Here is a 25,801-nt window from a genome sequence, read left to right on the forward strand (position 1 = left end):
CTATACATGACTTCCACCATTAAGGGGTATCACTGGTTGTGAAACATAGATAGTAGGCTCTGATAGACATTGGATGCCACATAGGGCTTGACAGTGTAAACATGTCCGTATGAGTATCACATTGTAATTGCCTAAAAGGCAACAATCGTAAACAAAAAATGGAATGGCAACATTTTTGATTCACCAGTGCAATATTTTAAGGGACCGTTTCTGCCTATAGTCAGGTACATGAGCTACCTCCAGCATACAGGTGTGATCTGGATTTTAATCATGCAAATTACTGAAAAAAATGAATAATAATAGTGTAACTTTGCTTTATGGTAGCGGTTATCATATTTCTAAATTTAATCTATAGATTATATCTATTAAGGATATATGGAAATAAAAACGAATCTGAAAATGTTTATCTTGAGAAATATTCATACATGCCTGCGTTTTACATAAACTGAAAAAAACAACAACAAAAAACAAAGCTTTCCTTCCCATTAGTCTTCCCTGCCAAAGGACACACAACTGCCTTTTAGTAATCTCACTTAATTGTCACTCACCCCTTGAATGGAAAATTTGAGTCTACAACAGCTGAGAACCCTCTCCAGCTGGATTAGTGGATGCAGGAAACATTTTAACAACAACATTGCTCTGGAAAATGAAACAAGAAGATCAACATCAGTTTATTTATCAGATTTACAGATATCTACTTTGTAAACTGTTTTACATTTTCCACACGGCCGTTTGTGTTTCTTTTTTTTTTATATATGGGTAGTGATGTAAGAAAATAAAATGAAACCACCAGTTTCTGATGTCACCGTCACAATATATTAGGTAAGCGAATGGAAAACCCGGCAGTGTACAAGAAAATGCTATTTTAACTCCCATACTTATCACAAAATATTTAAGGCTGCTGTGCCATAAGTAATCTTTTAAATGTATAAATATCTTTATAAATGATAATATAGGTTTTGGAAATAGAACAGCAATAAAACAAATGAAAGCCACAAATGCTTTTTGGAGACTGGCTTTGCAATATTCTGGGAAATATAAATTCTAAAACAGAAGTATAAAAAGATGGAATGTAAGACCGTTTTTATTCCAACTTAAAGCATAGACCACCATCAATATTGTCGTACGTGGTGGTTAGAAGTGACATACGTCCAAGGGTGGGGTAGAACTATGAAAACAGTTTGTTCTTTTTGCAAATGCAAACAGAAGGGAGAGAGATGAGAATGATACATCTATTGCCCATGTTCAGTAATGGTCTCGTTAATATCCTAGCAAAACATTAAAATAGTTATTTCAAAGAAATCCAAATTCCTTTCTAGAACATTAGCAGATAAAAAGACACACGGAAAAAGTTGCATTGTATTAAAAAAAAAAAAAAAAACAGCCCAAGTAGCGGATAAGAAGAGGCCTTCTGTGACACAGACCTCCTGGTTGTAACAGTTTGTAATAAAAAGATATTGGTACAGTGACAAAGCCGACAGACTCATCCGTCACCTTCACGTTGGTAATGGCTATTAAAAAGTCAATGTTTGCAGTTCTTGTGGAGTACCGAGAGGGCCTGTTCTAGGAAATGGCACAGTCATAATTAAATATTACTTTGCCTTCCCATATATGCTACAAAAAATAAGAAAGGATTCAAATATTATATTTCAGTGCAAAATTCAGTCAGTTCGTGCTGCGTCTTATAGCTGATTGTTGTGAAATAATAAAAAGAAGAACTTCAGAACTATTAAGTTGTCTTGTAGGTCCTGTGCCAAGACCACCCATGATATAAACAGATCAATGATGTAGTTGTAGGGGGATATGTTTGGCATCAACTAGTTTTCGGATAGCTAATCGTGGTACAAGGGTTTGTTCACTGAACTGGGAGTTATAGTTGAATCTCACAGGCGTCACTACATTCTATGAAGGTCTAAGCTGGTAAAATATAACTATGAACTCGCAACTGTTCTACACACGGACCTGCCAACTCCTGCTTTGGTGAATATCCAAACTCGATTATGGGTGTTATGTATAGAAAGTGATTCTAGCATAAAAAGTAGGGTTATTACCACTGTAAACAATGGACATTTCCATTTCAGTAAATAATCTATTTTTCAAGATTTGCACCCAAATCGCCGTTTATACATAACCCCAGCTGTTTGGCAAACATCTGTCATGAAATGGCCATTTCAGGTTTGACCCAGAGTCTCTGGGGGTAGTTCTGCTTCCCTGGGTCTCCAGGTCAGTTTCTTCTTTCTCCAGCAAGCCTCACCCACCCTGCCCACCAGGGCCGGCCCAAGACATAATGCTGCCTGGGGCAAAGTTTAAAATGCCCCCCCCTTATCTACCCTTCCTCTGCCGCCCCCTCCCATTATCTACCCTTCCTCTCTATTATCTATCCTTCCTCTCCCTCCCTCCCTATTATCTACCCTATCCCCCCCACCCTTTGTACTTACCTTTCAGCAGTCCTGCGGCGAGTCTGCCTGTTCGGTCTCAGTGCAGGCTTGTAATGCTGAACGATGGAAATGTCGTCATCTTCTGGCGCTCAGCATTACAAGCTGGCACCGAGACCGAGCTAGAGGGCTTGCAGAGGAGAGAGGGGCGCCAAGCGGGTACTGACAAGTTGGTAAGCGAAAACCACTTGGCGCCCCTCCCTCTCCTCCGCTTTAAAAAAAAAAAAAAAAAAAAAAAAGGCGCTTGGGGCGCCCCTTCAAAAGTGCCGCCTGGAGCAATTGCCCCACTCTGCTCCATGGTAGGGCCGGCCCTGCTGCCCACTTCCCTTTCTACCCACATAAGAAGATGGAGAGCATGTCCACATCATATAAGCTCTGCATCAGCTTTATTGTAGAGCACAGGGGTCAGCCAATATATTGTGCCAGTAATTTCATAATCGAAGGATTATGGAGTACAATTAAACTGACACAAAATGGGGGGCATTTCAAACCCATAGTTAGATATGCATGGCCAGTAGAGCATTAACGATGGAAGAAGTCATGCAGAAGAGCAAAAGAGACATAAAACAAGGTCCAAAAGCGGGGAACATTTTTCCATTCTATATATAGAGTTTAATTCTGTTCACGTCGATGTATTCCAACATACATCTGTTTACAATGTAAATGTTTTTACTTCAAACAACAATTGGAAATTCATCTAAAACAAATACACAGAGCTTACGATCTAAACTATAAGCTGCCAACTTAAATGCTTTTGAGAAATAAAGAGTTATGGGCCCCTGCGGAATACGCATGTCTTTTAAAAGGAGACAAATTACTATTTAATTATTCTTTTCAACGTTCCACTAAATCCTGAGAACTCTTGTGCTTTTACCACTAAATAATCTGACTCAACAGACGCAACAATGAAAATCTGTACTGGATGTCCTGAACACAGTGTCACCTCATCATGACTGCAGAAAAAGAATGTATATACAGTACAGATACAGTATATCTATCTATATATCTATATATCTATATACCGTATATCTATATAGTATATGCACAGTAAGGAAAGCATTCCCAGCAGCTGCAGAACGTATGTTCAGATCATCATAAAACAGGCAGACACGCATTGTCACCACATTTGACGTTAACATAATGTCAAGCGTTCTATACAGCGTCCAGCTGCATGCTTTAGGGTCCGTTGTCCCACATAGTATAAAAATACATTTGGGGATATGTCAAATGACAGGCCTGGCGTTGGTCCCACATCTGGCAAACAGCTGGTCGACATCATCCAGTGAATAAGGAAATCTTTTCACTTCCCTAACAAAAGCTAGAGAACTTGTGCCAATGTTAGAAAAAAAAAAAGTTGGTTTTTTTTCCCAAAACACTTCAAGCTGGATTATACACACGTCCTGAAACAGATGCGGGCACCTTGTTATATAACCAGAGCAAAAGCAATAGAAGGAAACAAAATCTTACCAAACAAGACAGAATTCCATTTACAGGACAGGTCTAAGATCATATAAACATAGAGACGTACAATGTGTCGGCAGATAGGAGCCATTTGGCCCATCCAGTCTGCCCAATTTCTGAATACTTCCTTTAGTTGTAGGATAGCCTTATGCCTACCCCATGCATGCTTAACCCCCCTCCCCATTTAACCTCCACCACCTCTGCTGAAAGGCTACTCCATGCATCCACTATCCTCTCAGTAAACTAATACATCCCGATATTACTTTTAAACCGTTGTCCCTCTAATTTAAGACTGTGTTCTCTCCTCTTTGATCGTGTCGATTCCCTTTATGTAGTTTATGTCCTATCCCCCTTGTTGTGTATCCCCCTTGGAAGCTATATATGTTAAGATCCTTTAACCTGTCCTGGCAAATTTTAATCTGTAACATATAAATATATTCGGGGCCAATACAAACCATTGTGTGGAAATCTGTTCATAAACAGGACTATGCATAGGACACGTGGTCACGCGTTTAGACTGGAAGAAAGGAGATTTAGACTAAAGCAGAGGAAAGGGTTTTTTTACAGTAAGGACAATAAGGATGTGGAATTCTCTGCCTGCAGAGGTAGTTTTAGCGGAGTCTGTACAGACGTTTAAACTGCAACTGGATGGATACCGGGAAAAACATAATATTCGGGGATATAATCTTTAATTATGGGGAAACAGCTTATTGATCCAAGGAGAAATCTGACTGCCATTCTGGGGTCAAGAAGGAATTTTTTTCCTGGTTTGTTGCAAAATTCGAAAAAGACACAAACTGGGTTTTTTTTGCCTTCTTTTGGATCAACAGCAACAAATTAACAGATATAGGAAAGGCTGAACTTGATGGACACATGTCTTTTTTCAGCCTATATAACTATGTAACTACATACCAATATAATCCATTAACCTTTTTAGTAGCCCTCCTCTGAACTTTCTCCAGCATATCTATATCCTTCTGGAGATACGGTCTGCTGTACTTTACACAATACTCCAAGTGAGGTCTCACCAGTGATCTGTACAGCGGCATGAGCTCTTCCCTATTTCTACTGCTAATACCTCCCTATATAACCAAGCATTGTGCTAGCATTACCTGCTGCTCTATTACACATTACATGTTATATATAAGCATTAAGCATGAGTTTGGTGTGGAAGAACTTGACTGGCCCCCAAAAAGCCCTGACCTCAACCCCATCCAACACCTTTGGGATGAATATGAACACTGACTGCGAGGCAGGCCTTCTCGTCCAACAACAGCGCTTGATCTCACAAATGCACTTTTAGTGGGCACAAATTTCAGGAGGCCATTATAGCAACAAGAGAGGGCAATTCCATTTTATGGACGAATATGATGTCCAACAAGATCACATAGGTGTAATGGTCAGGTCTCCACATACGTCTGGTTATATAGTGTATACAAAATTCCTAACTTTTGGCTTCCCTTTAAAATTGACCGAAATCACAGCCTGTGAGTTATAATGAAAGGACATTCAAGAGAGATAACATAATTATCTTACAAAAAAACCCATAAGGCTAAGACTAAAATATTTTGAGGAGGAAATGGAAAATATTTTTGTAGAGTCCAGTTTAAACATCCCAAGGTTATCCAAAGGGCTGGAGAACATCCAAAACAAATTAACTTTTTTTTTCCATATGTGAAAAGGGAGATGTTTGAATTAATGTGAACATCATGCCAAGTTTTCAAAATGCTTATTAAAGAGCTTCAAAATCACAATATAATATGGTGCCTGATCATACCTACTAAGAAGAAGAATCTGCCACATTTTACCTTGTAGTTATGGATGTGAAGATTATACAGATAAACTGGACAAAGAAATTAAGGGTAAACCCACAATACTTCTGTAGGTCACTTAAATAAAAAAATTAAGTTTCCCATGTCACAAAACCATGTAACAATTTATATTATAATGCATGTAAAACATAGAAAATATCATATTTACTGCTTAGTATGACTACAAGACAGCCATGACTAGAAGCAGAATCACATCTGGAGTCTGTTCAATGCGGCTTCGCACTTGGCAAAGAGCCGTATAGTAAGACCCAGGTTTCCTTCAGCCAAAGAAAACGATGAGATATATTTAAAAAGATCCAGTTTCACTTTAACTAATGGACTGTATCAGTGATGGGAACACTTTCCACAGCTTCTGTCATCATGCTTTTCATATACTTAGACTACAAACTGCTTTAGAGCTAAAAAAAAATGCTTGCCAGAACCTGAAAATTAATTACTTTTGTAAATGAGAGGGTTGCTCATTTACAAACGAATGAGGTGCATTAAACGAGTTAAGTTGATTTGATATATTTAGGCCAACTTTTCTACAGAGCAAAACAGGCAGGTGCTCCAGATAGAATGCATTGCCTGATTTTGGAATAGTTTGTCCAATTCACCATATATTATTTATGGCAGTGATATGCAGTTACATACCAGCCAACTGTCCTGTTACTTTCAGTCCATCATAACTAATTGAATTAGAATGCGTATGACATCCTATCCTGGTGCTGGTAAGTGGCTGCAACCAAACAAATTTTTGGTAAAGGCCAAAAACAAGGCCAGACCCACATGAAACAAACTAAAACAAAGACAAAAAGCTACAAATTTGAGGCTGAAATTTGCGGGCTGTTTCACTCCCACTATCACAGACTCTGAATGTCTCCCTACCTTCTCTGCCGATCACTCCCACTTTTGTGTTTTGCCGCTCCGCTTCCGTGTCTTTCATCTCTTGTTCTTCATCTTATTGTTCTTCTCTCTTTTTTCTTTATCCACATCTCTGCAGACATAACCTCCCGGTGAACTTTCACCAAAATGGCAGTGCTTCTAGTGACATCCTCTCCACAGATTGGAGGGTCAGGGTAGAGGATGTCATTGGAACCCCCACCATTTTGCCCTAAAATAACCCTGTGTAAACGTCCGCCGAAGTGGCAGACCGTCTGGTGACATCCACTCCTCTGATTGGAGAAGGTCACCTGAAGCTCTGTCATTTGGTGCTACGATAACCTTGTGTGGACTTTTGCCAAAATGGCTGAGCTGCTGGTGACGGTGTCTTCCCTGATTGGAATATCTGTGAGAGGACATCACCGGAAGCTCTGCAATTTTGTGTTACGATAACCTTGTGTGAACTTCCACCAAAATGATGGGGCTTCTGGTGACAGCCTTTATCCTGACCGGAGGATCGGGGTGGGGCGTCACCGGAAGCTGCACCATTTTGGCAGAAGTTTGCTGGGAGGTTATGTCCATGGAGATGCGGAGGAAGAAAGAAGAGAGAAAGGAGAAGACAGAAGAACGGAGAAAGAAGAACAAGAAGATGCAAAGCCCAAATATGTGAGAGACGGAAACAGAGCTGCGAGACACAAAAGCGTAAGTGGTCAGCAGACATTTTGGAGAGCATGAGAGAGTGAATTAAAAAAAGGAAGTGAGCATCTGAGAGAGTCAGTGAGTGAGAGTAAATGTGGGCGTCGTTTTTGTTCCCAAAACTAAAAATGGGCCCCAATTTTCATCTGAAACAAACGGACAGGAATTTTTGGTTCGAAAACAAATAGGTCAAAAATGAACCAAAAAATTGGTCTGAATCATTTTTGACCAATTTGCGTATGTCTAGCTAACATAACCCTTAAAAATATTGGAGATATTTTCTTCAGATATTATGAAAGTGTGAATGAAGTGACTCATAGTCTATTATACTTCATGTTAAAAATAAAGAGCACACATCAGTATATACAAAACAGTATTTATTAAAGCTTTTTTTGTTTGTGGATCTGGGTCTGTTTTTTGAAAGGCAGCATTAGTACCACATGAGTTGGTTCTGTTCTCAGTAATTATCTCTTGGTTTCACTATTGTAGACTTCTTCAGTTTAATTGTACAGGATAACAGAAAAAGTACAGAAAAAGCTGGTTTCACCGACACAGTACATTAGTAGATAAAACATATTTGCAGCCATACGATCAGAACCAGTCTTAGTGTCAGAAGAATGATGTCCCCACTGTGTGGAAGCAAGTTCTGGACCTGCCAGAGAAGCAAAAAAAGCCCCATAACCTGTGGAGGACACACAAGAGGTCTATGCTTATACTCATTCTAAATGTAAAAATAGACATGACGTGTATGCGTGTGTGATGACAGAGACGCTTGCCTGGTGTGCTTTTTGGTCAAGGACCAGGCCTATATACCATTTAAGTGGCCCATTGGATGTTTCCTTTGTTGCCAGTTGCAGGTACAAAGCGTGTATGGAATAGCAATGTTATGTGTACTCTAAATTGGTCAGATTTCTTTCCAAAGTTAGGTTGCTACACTAGCTGTGCTTTTGGTGCCAACTGATTTGAGTCCATACAACAATGCAAGCACTAAAAATGAGATATCTTCACATTCGAAGGAGCATCTAGTTTATTAGCAGATTCTAAACCGTATCTGTTACAAGTGGGCACTGGCATCTTACAGACATGGCATATCTGGATAAAATTCAGTGGGCCTGCCTTGCTATGTCTTTAGTGAAGGTTAAGGGTCTGCCCGTAAGGAAACTTTGGTTAGATAACAGTTGTGATGAAAACAAAGCAGCAGACTAAATCAATTATATCGCTTCTATTTCTTCTAACATCCGGACGTTTAAAAACTGTAAATGGCAGTGAAACACACATTAAATAAGTCATAAAAGTACAGTTTAAAAATACAACAAACCTGTAAAATTCAAATGAAACTAGGCATTAATTATCTCTTTGAAATGTGAAACATGCCATCACAAAACAAAAAACAAATCTTTTTTCCAAACCGTATTATTTTTTAATTCTCTGCGTTTAAAGCAAGCAGCTTAGAGGTAAGTTGGAATGTACGTTTATTTTTGACAGATGAAACACAGTACTAGTTCAGACCTCTTTCCTCCTACGTCACGTACGTGCATACAATTCACAATTTAATATGCCAACCCACAATGTACTATGTGCACTGAACTGATTGTGAACGGACACTTTTCTGATTCTTTTACTTCCTCAAGGTTGACAGGAGGGAAGTTAATCAAGCAGGAGTGTTGTAAATGTTATACCCCTGATCCAGGACAAAAAAATAATACTAGCTCTATTTGAACTCAGACTGAATCATCAAGTTAGGGATGAGTCTTTAAATTCTGACATGTAACGACTTTTTAGCATCCAGTGTAGGTATGAGTTTAGTTAGTTTCACAATTTAACACAATGCGTGAGAAACGAAAGCAGTGTGAACTACTAAAAACTCTTCTTGATTGTCAACTTTTTTGAGCAAGGCCGCCCTAACCGTTTTCAGTAAGTTCAAATTGTTACGCTATGTGCTCTGTTTTGCACGCTGTATTTGTCCAACGTGCAGTAATGTGGGGTTGTGATACTAATCACTATTCGATAATAATAATAATCCAGATTTGGCAAATTCAATAAAGAATACTTTCACGATGCATGTAAAGAGTCCAATTATATGGTATTTTCAGAAATTCACCTCACTGGAGCAACTAGGCATTAGGAAATGGAAACCCTAGCATGTTTCTCCAGTTTGTCTTATAAAATGCATTGGACTTTACTATTATTTTTTTCAAGTAGAACAAACATGTCTTTATGTCCTAATGTCAAACTGCAGACCATTTATTGCATTAATACATATAAAAAGTAACAGAATGTTACAGAATCTTGTAGTACCTTTTTTTTATTGGGCTAACTGTATTTTGTCTTGACAAGGTTTTGGGAGTCTTCTCTTTATCAAGCCAAAAGGCTCCTGAAAGCTTCTTATTACAAAATACTGTTAGTCTGATAAGAATTTTATTACAAGTTTGTGCAACATTACTTTTTGTCTACACTACTGGACTTATACGGCTGCTCCTGAATTAATAAAAAGTAATTCTGTAAAAGCTAATATTTAACTAAACACACTGACATTTTAGTAATGGTTTGTTGCCCCCAATGTTTACAATAATTCACATAAGACCATGGCATTTGATCTGCTAAGATGTATATGTACAGAGTGCACATGTACTGTAACAAAAGACCTCAGGTTGGCTTTATCACATCTGAAAATGCAGACAAAGCCCATAAGGTACTTTAAATTGGCTGCGCTATTTTATGATGTCTAAAATTGTGAAAACCCCCCCACAAACATGAACGATCCCTTTATAAAATTCAGATTTTTACTAAACTAATATGACATTTTAGTTGCCCCCTTGCCGTTAAGAGCTCAGATTTGCAGTTTCTGATGGAAGCGTTGCATCCTTGCCACTAGCCTTCTTTTGTTTCTTCTTTTTGGATGATATTGAGATAAATACAGCTGCAACAATCACACCTGTTCAAAGAAGAATTAAGAAAAAAAAAAACAGGGTAAATACAGACATTTATTTTTGTTTTAATAATCCATCTTGTGATGAGTTTTCATTAAGATACAAACACATCCCAAAATGAAGTACCAGCATCACACATGGCTTACATGGGTTGGGAAGGATGATATACAGAATCTTGTCTGCAATGTTTTAAAAGGGAAGTTACAAGAGTACTAATGTCCATACAAGAAGAATGTGTGATGGCAACAATAAGTGTCTATGCCTGTAGCAGTATAAGAAAGTGTTTAAAATCATGTCAGAGGGGGGTTATTCACTAAAATTCAAATTGTCCTTTTGGCTACAGAGGGAACTCAGGACTTTGCATCACGGCTTAAAACCACTTGAGTGCACACAGCTAAGATATCTAGAAAAATATCTGATCATATGTTGAGTTTGTGTTGAGTTGAATCAGAATGGACTGAAGAGTTCTGTAAAGTAACTATTTAGTACATTACGCCTGTGAAGGTGGTTGATGGCACTTTCAGTTCAGCTGGCCTTTTAGAAGAGTTTCTCAAACAAGTCTGTCACTCGAGTAGGCCATAAAGTCTGACAGTCTTGTTTAGTTGGACATGTTGATGTAATCTGTACAACATGCAATCTTGGCTTGAATGGAAAATAACATATACTCTGCTTTTTCTCAATAGACCACCTTACCCATCAGTAACAAAACAGTATGTAACAACAACCTGTTGTCTAGATAACACAAAGCTTATTCACAAATACCTTATGTTCTTGAATATAGTAAAATTCGGTAAAGAACGTACCAATAACTGCCAGTACTCCAAATAAAATTCCAAGAGCCATTCCGATAGATGGCTTCCGTGAGTCTCCTGCTGGGGGTGATTCACAGACCTCTGGGGCAGAGCAGGTACAGATTGTCACTGTAAACATTAACACACCTTATTAAACCAAGGGATAGAAAGCAATTTACAGATAATATAAAGCCCATATAGAGAATTAATGATTAAGAGTGAAATTCTAAAAAATACCCCAAATTGTTGAATTCATAGAACAATATATACGGCACCACTTTTCCCCTGAACATTAACTTGTAGATAGGTAGAATCTTGGCTAAGGCAGGTGGGGTGTAATTTGTATGTAGAAGGCAGGGAAGGGCTGTTCCTTCTGGCCCGGGGGGATCTTTACCACCTCCATCACCCTGTAGCTAACATATGCACTAGCACACACACTCTCACACTGACACTAACACAAATAACTTACACATTCACCCTAACACTCATAACTTGGACTTCCTAGCCTGTTGGAAAAATATGGACCAGTCCCTTGTTAACTGGGCCAGAATGCCCCTGGTAGAAAGATTGATGGTGGACTGCACTCTGCCGTGGGCCACCAGTTGGACAGGCCTGTTGTATGACATTGTGCTGCATTCTGTCTGTCTTTAAATTTCTAAGTGTTGGAATACAAAATGGAAACAATTATTTGACTTACAGGAAACATCGGAAATTGCTTCACTAGGAGGCCTTCCATTATCTCTGATTTTTATAGGAACACGTAAAATACCAGTATTGAACTGCGTATGCTTCATCGTAAGACGAGCATGAGAACCTGAAAAAAAAACAAATGGACAAAGGCAATAATAAATAACATATTTAAGTTACCAATGATTAAGCAGACCTTATCAGTGTCCATCATATACAGTAGAATATAATTTAAGGCAAGGTGTCATCATGAAACGCTGTTGCATATCGATGGCCCAGAAAATTAGCTTTAGTTACCAGGCCGCCCACCCCCCCATTTAGTAAATGAGAGAATTGGAAGAGATTAAAAAAACTTCCTGGTCCGTTATATTTGAGTATTTGTGGATGTTTTTCTTTTAAGTCATTTACCTTCTATTGCCCTCCCATTGCCAAAAACCTTTTGGCATAAATCCCTTTGTAACGTAAGAGTGTGAAGTCTGCATTCCATGCATTTTAACAGTAAAAAGCATTGGGCTCCATGCAAAACGGATTTGTGTTTCAAAAATACATTTTTTTTTTAGACTAGACTGAATTTTAGACTGAATGTGTCGCACCTCTCTTTATATATTTCTTGTCTTTCCCAGGGCTACACATATTGAAAGCCTTCCAGATAATGTTTATTCTGCGAACCAAAGCATGGCTGTAGCAGACCTTCTTCACCATAACCTTCTTGGGATCTGTAGTACTGAATGCAATAATCTAGGTGGCAATCTGTGTTCTTTTATGGGGTAAAACTCTATTGCCGTATTGGACACAATTGTCTAATGGCCTAAAAGTTACCAGCCTGACCCTTGTTTAAGGGAAAGTCCCATGGAATAATAATAATTTTCTTTCAGCCATAAAAACAGTATTGTACATGGTAATGTCGTTTATCACTAAACAAAGATTGGTTCCATTTTATTTTGTTCCAATTAACTTCTTTTACGTGGAGATCTGACGGCTGCCATTGTTGTCAATCATGTCATATGTTTGGTAACTTTCCATTTTACTGCCCTGCTTGGTGATTGACAGTGAGCCTTTCTATTATTTACCATAAGCCAGTATGATAAGATATCTGGGTGTTTGTCTAGAGGATTGTGCTAAGAAAATAGAGCTAGAATACTTGAGAATGGCTAATGAATAGCTGTCTAGATGAAAACATTATACAAAAACTAGAAGAGAAAAAATATATATTTTTAAAAAAATCATAATAATGTGATATTTTTAATATATAAAAAGGTGTCGGTTATCCTTTTTAATAACCAATAAAAAACATTTAAAAAAAAAAAAAAAAAAGGTATCAGCTCCCTTTTAAACTATTGAAGTTCAAATGTACTTACCATTAATATATGCTACTTCCCAGTCCTTTGTTACATTTTCATGCCCAGGTGAAAATCGCAGTCTGCGTGCATTTGGCTCGGTATCAGCATCAGTCCCCTCAATAATTATAGTTTCTGGACTCTTAAGCGGGTAACAGAATATAGGCCCTTTATAACTGGATGCCAATGTTGGTGCGTTATCATTAACATCATCCAAATATAAGCGTAAATACACAGATGAGGTCATGTATTTATTTTCTGTAAAATGAGCACATAAAAATCTGATTAAACATGAAGAATGTTCAAGAAAGTGTGTGTTTTTGATTGACACAACACAGCATATATAGCTGCACATTTTTCCCCCAAAAATGTTTGTTTTTAAAACTACCATAGTATTTGCAACACGATAAAGCAAAGGAAAACAGAATGAGTTCAGGAAGGGGGACATAAAGTACAAAGTGAACTACAGTAACATTCATGTTAGAGACGGAGGGTAAAAATGGCAGCTGGTGGAAGATGTTCCCAAAGGCAGAAACACAAAGAAATAGGATTTGGAAAGGTATTTCTAATCTGGTCTGTCCATTATTCCACCTGTTCCAACAACTGACACATTAAAGGGTCTGTGCTCCTGTCATTCTGTAGGTCCTGAAGAACATCCTCCGTTCACCTAACATGTTTTATGACTCTTCTCTGTACTCTTTCTTATGAGCTGTTGGCAAGGACTGAACAGCATTTCCTAAATAAGCTCTAACCAGTGCTTTGTATGGAAGCATAAATACTTGATGCTGTCCCTGATGGCCCCCACTAATGAAGAAAACAAAAAAGAAAAAAGAAAGCACAATTCTTGTCACTGATTGGCTGCTTAAAGAAGTCAATCAATGGCAGAAAAGTGCTCCCATTGAAATCAAAAGGAGTGCTTTATACCCATGGGCAGAAAGATCTGAACAGACCATCGTCCCCAGTGGTTGCAGAGCCAGTGCTGGATGGTTAGTATATTGCATGCAATTAATATAGCTGGACAGGCAAAGGGGCAGATTCATATGAGGGATTATTCAGCTATCATATGCATATGATGACTGCAGTGTCCATTATGCTAATAATTTGTTGGCCTTGGCAGCTTGACACTTCATTTAGTTACTGAGTATGGAGTCTACTTTCCTGTGAAACACAAACACAGATTTTTACAGCATTTTGCTCATTTAATCTATTCACTCAATTGCTACTAAACGGACTTCTGACCATACCTGAGAACTTTCTGAGCTCTCCCTATTCCGGGGAGTGGTTAACCTTGTATGAGGTCGGGCTAGCTGTTCATAGATGGGGCTAGCCTCAGACATTATTACGTAGGCAGGACAGGGATGGAATTAGATGCCCTTAAAAAGAAGAATGTCATCTAGACACCCGGGGGAAGCAGCGTTACATTTAGAGACTCTGGGTCAAAACCTGATCATTGATAACAACAAATATTCTGGATTGTCTCCTGCTCAGTCTGCTTGTCACATGGTGCATGTTGCATTTAAGACTTTTGCTTTAAATGTAATTTAGGTGTTTTAGAAATGTTATACTTTCAGTTAAAGTTCCAAGCATCAGCAGAGAAATGGCTCCGTATATTGTAAGACTCTAAAGAGGTTTTAGAAAATCACTGGGTAAGCTTTTCTTAGAAAATCTGGAGTTTGTCCAGTTTGCAAGTACACAGAAAATCTGAGTAGACTTGTGTTTTCAAGAGAGAATGCTTTATTTTGTTTGTATAAAAAGATAAGTTAACTGTAAGGAGAAGCTAAAATTACAGCAGAACATTTTTTTCCACAGTACTTTCCAACATGAAGAAGAATTAGTTAATGAAACTCTGATAATGGGAATTGAGATCAGATGACATGGAAACTTTTGTTGTTTAAGTGTCTTGCCTTAAAATAATGGAAAAACATGCACTGCATGGACATTGTTTCCATTTATTTATCAATATTCTTAGTAGGATTAGGAAACAGATAGTTTGTATCAAATGTACAGCATTACTCTGTCTTATGTTTCATAATAAGAAAAGTGGATATAGTAGTACTAAAAGCCAAAAGAAAATTGAACCTGTTATCGAACCAATTTAGAAAAAGGTATAAAACCAGGTACGTCATCAGAGAATGTCCCTTGAGGACCAATGAAGTACTTGGTACGTCTTAGTTTAAAAAATGCCCGTGCATCGCCACATTCGTAATACTGCTGCTGCTCTCTGCCTGGATGTGCAGACCAGCAACAGCAAGAACCCGACTCTCTGGACAGTACTAAAACTCTACCAGTTGTATGGTCTATGTGTATACCTGTGAAGTTCTCAGGGTTTTACCTTGGAGTTCTCATGTCCAGGCTTCTTAATGGAAACGGAAAGGGGGTTGGCTGGACATTCATTGTAAGGGAGCAGTCAGAAACTGGAGGAAGCTGACAGAAGACCAGGCCAAACTCGTCTCCCCAACCAAATGAGGCCTTATAATTGGCTCTTTAGAGTTCAAAAGTATATACATGTGGCTCAGCCATGACCTTACCTGGAAAGTTTCCAGGTATTTTGGATTGGGGACCCTCCCATCTCTTTGAAGGTAGAATGTGAATGTGGCTTGATGTGAGTGGAAGACCAGCTGGCAAACTTAAGCAGGGGGAAGCCTAACATCACTTTCCCTTCCTAAAGATCAGTGGCTCCTGAACTTTACGCTCTAGAATGGAATATAGCTTAGTTTGCTATGTAGGAATACTAAATATTTATGTTTCGCCTGCTTTTTTTATCCATAATATAAATCATTTATAATATTTTTTAAAAAGAGTTCCTTACTTTTCTCACTGGCTGCTACTTCCACTTCATAGTGTTTTGCGGTTTCACGATCCAGTATAGCATCACTGTAGATTTCTCCGGAAGATTCGTTTATCCAAAGCCATTTCCTGGAGTCACCCTTCAGAGCATAACTGGAGCAGAGCAGTGGATACACTTTACGTTTCATTTAATGTCATGTGCCTCTTACACCAATGTAAAGCATAGCATTTACGCAAGCATAGCGGTACAATTCTGTACTCTTTCTGCACCACACAAAACATTTGGAGCTTTTAGAAAAGTGGGAAAAAGCGACTGTCTCTTCTAAATACTTAGAAGGTATGGATTAGCTAAAAATGATATACGTAGCAAACATATTCACTAAATAATATGTATTTCTTTTTGCTTGTTGCCCAGGTTGAAAGAACATATATGTAATTTTACTCCGCAATCACACTAGTATCAAACTATCCAAGATGGATTAATAAACACAAGGAACACACTTCTCTTTCTCACCTATATCTTTCTTTAAAGGAACAAAAGTAAATTATAGTCAACAAGAGATTTAGTAACTATGCATGACTTACATTATGTCATCACCTTCAGGATCTTTGGCCTCTATTGTAATCACTTTTGTTCCTATAGGAATATCCTCAGACACCTGTTTTTGGTATGTGCTGTGCTCAAAATACGGCTTTTCATCAACATCGGTGACAATAACTTGTAGCCGAGTGATGGAACTCTCATTGAGGTTAACTCCTCCGAAGAAAGGCTCAGGGTTCCTTGCTTGAATCACAAGGGCATGAGTTCGAAATTTCTCAAAATCCAGGGGCTGTAAAAAAACATTTTAAAAACTTTAAAAAAAAAACAAGCAAGGGCAAAAACATATATATATATATATATATATATATATATATATATATATATATATACACATCCTGCCATTAAAAGGAAAAGCACATTTTGTCCATTAAAGTAATGAAATGGATTAGAAATAAAGCGCAGATGTTGTTATTGTTGTAAATGACTATTGTAGCTGGAAATGGCTGACTTTTAGTGGAATATCTTCATTGGCATCCAGAGGCCCTTTATCACTGTGTTCCAATGGCACGTTGTGTTCGCTAATCCAAGTTAAGTTTGAAAGGCTAATTGATCATTAGAAAACCTTTTTTGCAATTTTGCTAGAAATTTCCCACCTTCACAATCTTGACGTATCCCTTGTTTGTTGTTTTATTGGTATGAATTGAAAACATTTTGTCTAGGTCTCCCTCTATAATAGCGTAAATTATTTCAGAACTCCCAGTGTTTGGCTGATCAGCGTCGGTGGCCTGAATAGTAAATACCACTGTCTGTAATGGTGTATCTTCAGCGATGGTCACATTGCCATACTAAGGAGAAAGAAAGAACATATACAGTGAAGACAGAAATTACAATGCGTTTTTCAGTTGAAGTTCATTATTTTGGATCCCTTTAACCACTTAAGGACCAAGGTTATATTACAATGTTTTCCAAAAACATTTAGTCCACCCACACAAATTATTTATACATTTTTCAGGACAAGTAGGGCTTTCTTTTGAAATAATAATTATATAGATAAACCATCATTTAGTGTGAACAAAAGCTATAAAAGCCTTTTTTTTCACATTTACACCTATAAAAACTATACATAAACAGTGCAAATTAAAAAAACAAACAAACAAAAGGTATTTATGTGTTTGTCCTGAAACACTTCATATTTCTGGTATTTCCACAGGGCGCCATGGTAGCAGGGGCGCCTGCCCGGGACTTAACTTTAAACATCGTTTTTTTTTGTTTATTTTTAAACTTTATTTAACATCATTCATGTTAAAGAAAGTTTAAAAAAAAACCCAGATGCTTTAATCCAAGTCCCGGGCAGGGGCGCCGAGCGGTTGCTCATGAAGTTCTCAGCAGCCGCTCGGCGCCCCTTACTCTCCGTGACTCCGTCGCGGTGCCAGCATCTCATGTTGAGCGCAGAGCGAGAAGACCGATGCCTCCTGCTCTCACCGCAGGACTCCGGCAACAAGGTAAGTGGGGGGGGGGTTGTAGTTTGAAGGGGCAGAGGGTGGGTGTAGTTTGAAGGGGCAGAGGGGGGGTGTAGTTTGAAGGGGCAGAGGGGGGGTGTAGTTTGAAGGGGCAGAGGAAGGGGGTGTAGTTTGAAGGGGCAGAGGGGGGTGTAGTTTGAAGGGGCAGAGGGGGGGGTGTGTAGTTTGAAGGGGCAGAAGGGGGGTGTAGTTTGAAGGGGCAGTGAGGGGGGCGCCAGAGGAGTAGTCTGCACAGGGCGCCACAACGCCTAAGGCCGGCTCTGCTCCTGAATACGAGTGCATAAGTCTACTTTTGAGGATGGTTATTATTATTCAGTTGGTTTCTTGTAATGTTAACTCCGTTTTTGCCAAGGCTGTTGTTAATTGACATTTATTTCAGTAGCAGATTTCTATAAAAATCATTCAAATGAAAATGCATTTCGTTATACATTATACTTACATCGGAAGTTTCAAATATGGGGATCTGGTCATTGACATCAATTACTTTAACCTGCACTTCACACGTTGTTTTGTAAGCTAAAAAAAAAAGTAACAATAACGAATAATTAAATGTGATAGTTTGATAATAACCTTTACCCAATCCCTCCCTGGAATCACAGACTTTAATTTAAAATGTCTTGAAAACAGTAGATCCTCGGAGGAAAGCTACAAATGCTTTAATAAAATATAATTACCAGCCTGAGGAATGAACAGATGTTCAACTATAAAGTGTGACCAGCCATCATTTTTTGGGAAGGAACCCTAATGGCAACGCAGGTTATTTATTTCACTTGGAATACATACTACACAGAAATGAAACAAGACACTGAAAATAGAATTATATATACTATATATATATGTGAACGTAGATTAAATTCCATCTGTTGTTGTTTTAGAGTCATCATTTATAATAGAGGAACAGTCAACTTCTCAAAATTCAGATATCAAAAAGCACTGGAGTGACAGCTTTTGTCTGTTTCTGGTATACTATGTTACTCCACTCACTGGTGATGATCACTATATTTAATAAAGGAACAATTTTCCTTCCAGTGGAGAAAGATTTCTACTTACGCAGGGGAAAAAATTGAGACATAAAATTTTGAAGATAAAAAACAAAAACACTAACAGCCTTTTGTTTTTAAAATGGTTAAATGGGAACACTAACCAGGTGACCCTTCATCAGACACTTCCACGGTCAACAAGTACACATCAACATCTTGAATACTCAGTGCAGACGTCAGCAACTGGAAGTCTCCAGAGTACTCAGAGACAAAAAACATCGTGTCTTGTGGTTTCGTGGGATTTTGGGACAGAAGTCGGTAATGTAAGAGCGAATTTTGATCTTGATCCATATCAGTGGCTTTCAATGTTCCAATAAAAGCTCCTAAAAGAATAAAATCAATCATACATGTTAATTCGGTTTCCCAAAATTCTACTCATTTTAATTCAACTAAGATGCTGTTGTCATCTTTGGAACATTGTTCAAGATTTGGCTTCTAAAAGCAATGAAGTCCAATAAAGTCCCATTTTTTTGCATTTCCAGGCTTCAAACACTATCCAGTTCTGAAATAGCCCATTGTGACCCTTCATTTCGCTAAGGGCCCTATGCAGTAGCCTTGGTTGCTGTATGGAGTAAGGCCTCTGCAGTAAAGATCTCCAGATTTTGGGGCGTCCCACGGCTTCTTGGTGCACAAATGGTCTCTGGGAAGCTGGCACTAACAATGATATCTGATGGTAACAACTTCAGGTATGTGCAAATTATAATCAGATCACTAGTTTATTGTAAATGTTAACTCTCCTGGAGCTAAGCCTGGAACTAAAGACTGCTAAGAATGGTTCCTGTTCTGTATTTTTATGAGCAACCCAGGTTAAAAGGGATTTACAGTCAGCTCATATGACTGCTCATTCATAAAATGTATGCTGTGTCAATGGGCAACTGTGACGTATTAAAACAATGACACAATCACACATATATCTTACCAACTTCTTCATTTTCCTGAACTTCAAAAATTGTCAAAGCTTCTGGGCATACTGGTGGGTTGTCATTAATATCATCAACATTTACTTCAACCTCTACAGGTCGTGCCAAAGGAACTCCATTCTGATTTTTTGCTATGGCATAGAATATATACTGAAACAAATAATAAAATGTAGCATTAAAACATGGAAAATACAACATCACTGTACTTTTTTAAAGCATTGTTTTCTGGGGATAGGTACTTTTTACTGATCCTACAATGCTCAGGCAGCCAGTTACCCCTTAATCGTGTCTTTAAAAATATTTGCAATTTGATTCATGCTCATTCCCGAGTAGCTAGTGATGAGGAACTTAAATTAGGGAAGATTTGTCACTGACGTCAGTGGGGGCTCCTGGTAGCCAGAGCCAGAGAGTTCCCAGGCATGCTAATTCCCAAATTCCCAAAATTCTACTAATTTTAATTCAACTAAGATGCTGTTCTCATCTTTGGAACATTGTTCAAGATTTGGCCAATAGAGTGCAATTCCAATCTGTATGCAAAGCTTGTAATAAAGATTTTGTGTACAGCGGGGTAGATTAAGATGTTGCACACATGAAGCTGGCATAAACACGTCACGGCGGGGCTCTCATTTTAAATGAAATTCATGATGATCTCTCGCAGTTTTGAAGACTATGACTTCCTACCTGAGGCCGTTCCTCTCTGTCCAGTGGTTCAGTCACATAAATATCTCCGTTTTTATCAATAGAAAACGGGAACTTTAGATACTTTTCTCTTTGATGTAGTTCAAAAATGGCTCCATCATCATTCCACCTGACCTAAAGTAGATGAAAGTAATAATAAAGAGACAAAAATATTCAGATTTATGGGTGTAATTACTTTACAGAAAGCAATGAAGGAATAGAATAATTAACTTACATAGATTAATATACCAAAGAAGGCTCCGAATGAAGCTTAACTTGATTAGAAAATGGAGCTACTGTATGTTAGTTTATTACATAATGTATAAATTCACAATAGTTGACTTTTACTACAAGAATAAAAATAGTAAGTCTCACATTACTATATCCGCATGCAGTATTTGTAATTATTTGCAGCGTTTCTTTAATGTATTTGTGCATTTCTTAACAGAAATTCGATGTATGGGAAATCGTTTTTGCGGCGCTGGAAATATAAGAATCCTACATGTAGGCTGGTTAATGTAAAATAAGAGAAACTTGTGTTTCTCTTCAAAATCTCCCTGCAACATTTTTGATTCTCCCCCCACTAACAAAAATTACTAAACTACTGTACTTCTGAGAAGGCATTAAATAGTCGGTTTTCCGTTCAGTTTTGGCTTTCGGAACACATAACATCTGTTCTAAATTTCCATTGCGTGGCTCATATAACAAACTGTACTCTCAAATACCATAACAGTGCTCTTACATCGCTGTGTTATATTGTAAACGGCTAGTGGTGACTAATTGAATACACCGGGTGGATCTGTACAGTACTTTTATCAAGTGTAGGACATAAGGTTTTTGTACATTTTCAAAGAAAGCCCTGAAGCTATAAGCGGGATATAAGGGCAACGTGACTAGCGATCCAGACAACCTGTAGCCGGGCCATTCAGACTATGGTTATATGATGTAAGCAGCTGTAACAATCCTTAGAAAAGTAAAGCGTAGGGTTAAGTAATTATGAACAATTACCTTGCCAGAAAATGGGAAGAAGATCGGTTTAGCAGTTGGAAAAAGGAGACTTTCCACCATTTCTACACGGTGCATTGCTTGAGAGAAACACTACTACAGCCCAATGCTAGATCACAGGCCTCTCACGGTGACACAACACGGCCAGAATGGACGGCCGGAGTTGTAGAGGTTGTGAAAGCCCAGGCTTATGGTTTGGAGTTTGGGGCTGTATCCTCTCATGGGTAGAGGCAGTCTTAATACCCATTGGTGGATGGGAGAGCATGGAGCTTCCCTCGCTTAGTGGTACGATTGGAAAAACGTTCATTGGAGAACGTCAGTGTAGAGTGTAGTGGAGAACTGTGTAGTAGTGTTTGTCTCATAGAATTAATTTGCTGGCAAGTGCCTCTTATTTTATGTTTTTAATGGCCATTATTACCGGTATCTGCATTTTGTGTCTGTGTGGTTATGTGCATGAAAGTATCGAGTGAGTTTTGTGAGGCGTACGGCCTCAAGGAAGAAGGGAAGTTGGGGATTCCACTAGTCGTGTATTTATAGAGAAACTGTGTTATTATCTTTTTCAGTTATATTTGACGTTATTCAAATTTATATAGATATATACAGTATCTCTGACATTATTCTCTTCCCTATCAAATGCATAGCTGGCACATTTTATGCAATTTCCTGTAATTTCACTAAATTGCAAGGTGCAACGCTCCTTTTTTGTAATGACCTGTTGATTGGTTGACATTTAAAAGATCCAAAGATCACCTTAAAGTTTCCCATTATGCATAGCACACATGCCATAATTGCAAAAGATTATTTCACAGAGTTTTTGTTGTTATATAAACACACAATTTAAAACGTCTGCAGATAATATACAAAGGTGACTGAAAAGTCATTTTAATTGCATATAAAACACAAGTAGATTTGAAGCCCAAGTCTGGCAGAATACCTGAGTGATTTTGATGGGGTGCGGCTCTGTGGAATTTTCTACAATAGTAACAGGTTTGGGTTTCAGCCAGATGTTCTCCAAAACGGTGACAAACACTTTTGTGTTAGCTCTAAATGGCCTCTCTGCTGAATCGGATACACCAATGAGCAGCTCGTATGAATTGTGGGCTTCCGAATCCAAGAGCTGGCTACCTGCAAAAAAAAAAAAAAAAAATACATTAATTTACCTTGTAGGAACCTAAATGCTTGTTCCTTATTGATGGTCTTGATATTATCACCTATGTATGACCAGTGAGTGAGCAAAGAGCATAAACATTGGGATGTATTATCCTAATGGATAATTTAAATGAAGAAGAAAAAAAGTTTGATCTATACCTTCCTGTTTGCCCTGTTCTTTTTCATGGGGGGGGGGGCAGAAAGTAGGCTTTGATATTATTGGGTTAAGATGATGGAAGGAGAACCACTTTAGAAATATATATTATTTATTGATATTTTGCAAACTCCAACCTTGGCAAACAAACCCCTTTTCCCCAATTATTTGGTAGATTGACCTTAATTATATATTCATATACTAATGTTTTTTAAAACCCACACATAATTCAGCAGTCCTGAAAAAAAATAAAAAAGGATGTAATTTTGCTTACTCACTTTTGAATGACATACAAAGCCACTATGAAAGACGTGAAGAATGGATTTAAAATGTTCGCGTTGACACACATAAACATTATTATTATTGGTCGAACAACAAAATACGATTATCCTCCACTGACCTTAATCTTTTCCATTTACACAAACATCCAATTCATTTAATGCAACCCAAAAGAAGCATTGCAAAGAGTAAACCATTGGAAATGTCAAATAACTACTTATTAGTGTGCTTTTGAATGAATGGCAGGAATATATTGAAGATGAATTTGCTTTTATTTATTAAGGATAAAGACGTAGCCTTATTAGCCTAAGACAAGGTGGGATCTTAAGTCGAATTTGGCTCAGATCCGGAGCTTATATGACTTGTAATCTTTTCCTGTGTTGGTCAAATAAATGGTATCAACTCTCATGCTTATTAAATTGTTTTGAAAATCCCCAAAAAGCCATTGAGGTTGAGAAGATACTTTATAAGATGCTGTATATTTGGATGAGAAGGTTTGTTACTTTCAGTTTTTGTAATTAAGCCATAATAATCATATGGGTGAAGGAACAGTCACTTAAAAAAGGAATGGTAAAAAATGTATAATTAACTTTATGCAATGAACTCCTTGGGATTCTGGATGAAAAGTGATTCTGGTGCAGACTGTGGAAAATGGCAACATAGCAACCATTGCAATGGTCTTATCAGCAGAAAGTTGAGTGATAAGACCACCTTCATACACATTGCACCAGAATAACTTTCTATACGTAACTCATTATACTGACCAGGTCGTATAGGCGCACTGCATCCATTAGCGTGTCTCAGCGTGCATTTATCTGTATTGTTCAGGCTTGCGTTTATGAGCACCTTATAAGAATGTGCTTCTGTTCAAACATTCCTGGCCTCTTTACACTTAAAATATGATTTATTTGTGGACCACGCCATGTTTTAGAGCTTTATAAAAACCTCAATTTCTACAAGAAATGTTTGGTGGGAAAACATGTTTTAAATTGAGAAATGGGCTGAATTGTGGCTTTGTCATATGTCAGTAACATGTTATGTTGGGATGGATAGCATTAATTCAGATGTTATCCATAACTGTGACAAATAGATGGACCAGTCTCACATCGGAAGTGATGGAAGCCAATACAGTAAGGGAATTTCAACATGCGTGGAATAGGCATAAAGCCATCCTTATCTAAGATAAGACCAAGGACTGATTAAGGATCATCAGAAAAAATGGACGGACTAGATTCTTTGTTTCAATGATTCTATTGCACAGGATTATAGTTCTAAAGGCTCTGCTTTATAACGGTTGTAATAGGTAACACAAAATAACATAATTACTACATATAACATATTTTTTTATCAGTAGTTTGTTATGGAAGATACGTGTTGACAGTTCCATTTCTTTTGTATGGTTTTCTTTATAACAATACATTTCTGAATACCTGAATGAATAAGACATCCATCAGCGGTTCTGAACAGAGTGTTATTTTAAATGAAACCGGGCTGGATGTGATTTTTTTCCCATTGAGACGGGATAAAAGGATTAGCAAAGTTTTTATTCACAATCTGCATGTTTTATCAATGAAATGCTTCCCTTTGCAGCCTAAGCAAGCGGCCCAGCTGTTGGCTGGGCTAATGTTAATCTGGAAAAAAGCCTTTTTGGATGTAATTGCTTTGTACCTACCATTCAGTGTTATGTAGATTGCCCCAGTCTTGTTATTAATCTGGAAGAGCCTGACTTTGTATGGGTCTGGAATCTGCTGCAGGATTTCGTAGTGGAGCTGTGCATTAGGTGTCTCAGGGTCATCCGCATCTGTGGCGTACACTGTCACAAATGGTATTCCTGTATGGAATGGACACATGGATGAGATAATGGAATTTTCCTTAAAAAGCAAAACGTGTATTCGTCATATTTTTATGAATTATGAGGCAAAATACTATATTTTCTATGAATAAAAACACGGTTTCTTATTCTGTCCAACCAAGAAACTCTATCCGCCTGATTAATATGTTGCACATAATTATTTTACGTTAGTGTTTAATGCTTGAGCATTTTGTAACTAATCATGCACAAAACATAATCAACTTTTAAGTTCAGTCCACCAAGGAAAGAAGAATCATTATGAATAATACTACCTATGGACCCACGCATAAGTGCATATCACAGGTTGAGGTTGTTATAAGCTTCCGAATCTAACTCTGCTCTTGCAACTAATTCCAGAGATATCTGAATTGCTGTCGCCCATTAAGTCCCCTAGCCGACTGCCAAGGTAGGTTTCTAGCTACGTGCCATTTGGGGAGATCAAACCAATATGTGATGTCTAGTAGAGTAATAAGGTTTTAGGTCTGTGCCTCCATCTCAGACCTCTTTAAACAAAGGTTGGACAGACAGTACACAAAAAAAAACAAAATAGAAAACCAACAAAATCTCCCAAAGAATATTTCAGAGCAAATGAATAGCATGTACACTCAAGAAAAATCGCTAATTTGTAATAATGCATCTGCCAATGTTTCATCATGAGTGGTCTTCATTAAGCCTGTTCTCGCCATTGTTTTTGAGCCAGATGAGGGCTGTTGCCATATAGCAGGGTAAGAACTGTTCTAGCTCATGCAAGCGAATCCTAAACAACATTTAGTCAATGATGCTTACTGAGAGCAAAGAGCGACAGCAACTCTACAGCAAGCAAATCAAAATACAGTTATGCCAATT

General features: G+C 38.0%; 1 protein-coding gene across 1 annotated transcript in view; it reads right to left on the reverse strand.

Annotated features, from left to right (window-relative positions):
- Positions 1-7,647: 7,647 nt before the first annotated feature.
- CDH17 (cadherin 17) overlaps positions 7,648-25,801 on the reverse strand; it is a 28,534-nt gene continuing 10,380 nt past the window's right edge. The window contains exons 6-18 of the mRNA XM_053468380.1: positions 24,772-24,934; positions 22,456-22,642; positions 20,520-20,651; positions 19,838-19,988; positions 19,023-19,241; positions 18,318-18,394; positions 17,012-17,203; positions 16,403-16,647; positions 15,840-15,970; positions 13,052-13,288; positions 11,704-11,820; positions 11,019-11,135; positions 7,648-10,220 (exon numbers count right to left, since the gene is read on the reverse strand). Coding sequence (XP_053324355.1) covers positions 10,108-10,220; positions 11,019-11,135; positions 11,704-11,820; positions 13,052-13,288; positions 15,840-15,970; positions 16,403-16,647; positions 17,012-17,203; positions 18,318-18,394; positions 19,023-19,241; positions 19,838-19,988; positions 20,520-20,651; positions 22,456-22,642; positions 24,772-24,934 — 2,081 coding nt within the window. The 3' untranslated portion in view covers positions 7,648-10,107. The remainder of the gene's footprint in view (positions 10,221-11,018; positions 11,136-11,703; positions 11,821-13,051; positions 13,289-15,839; positions 15,971-16,402; positions 16,648-17,011; positions 17,204-18,317; positions 18,395-19,022; positions 19,242-19,837; positions 19,989-20,519; positions 20,652-22,455; positions 22,643-24,771; positions 24,935-25,801) is intronic.

Source organism: Spea bombifrons, chromosome 5 (genome assembly GCF_027358695.1).
Source record: "Spea bombifrons isolate aSpeBom1 chromosome 5, aSpeBom1.2.pri, whole genome shotgun sequence".
Lineage (NCBI taxonomy): Eukaryota > Metazoa > Chordata > Amphibia > Anura > Pelobatidae > Spea > Spea bombifrons.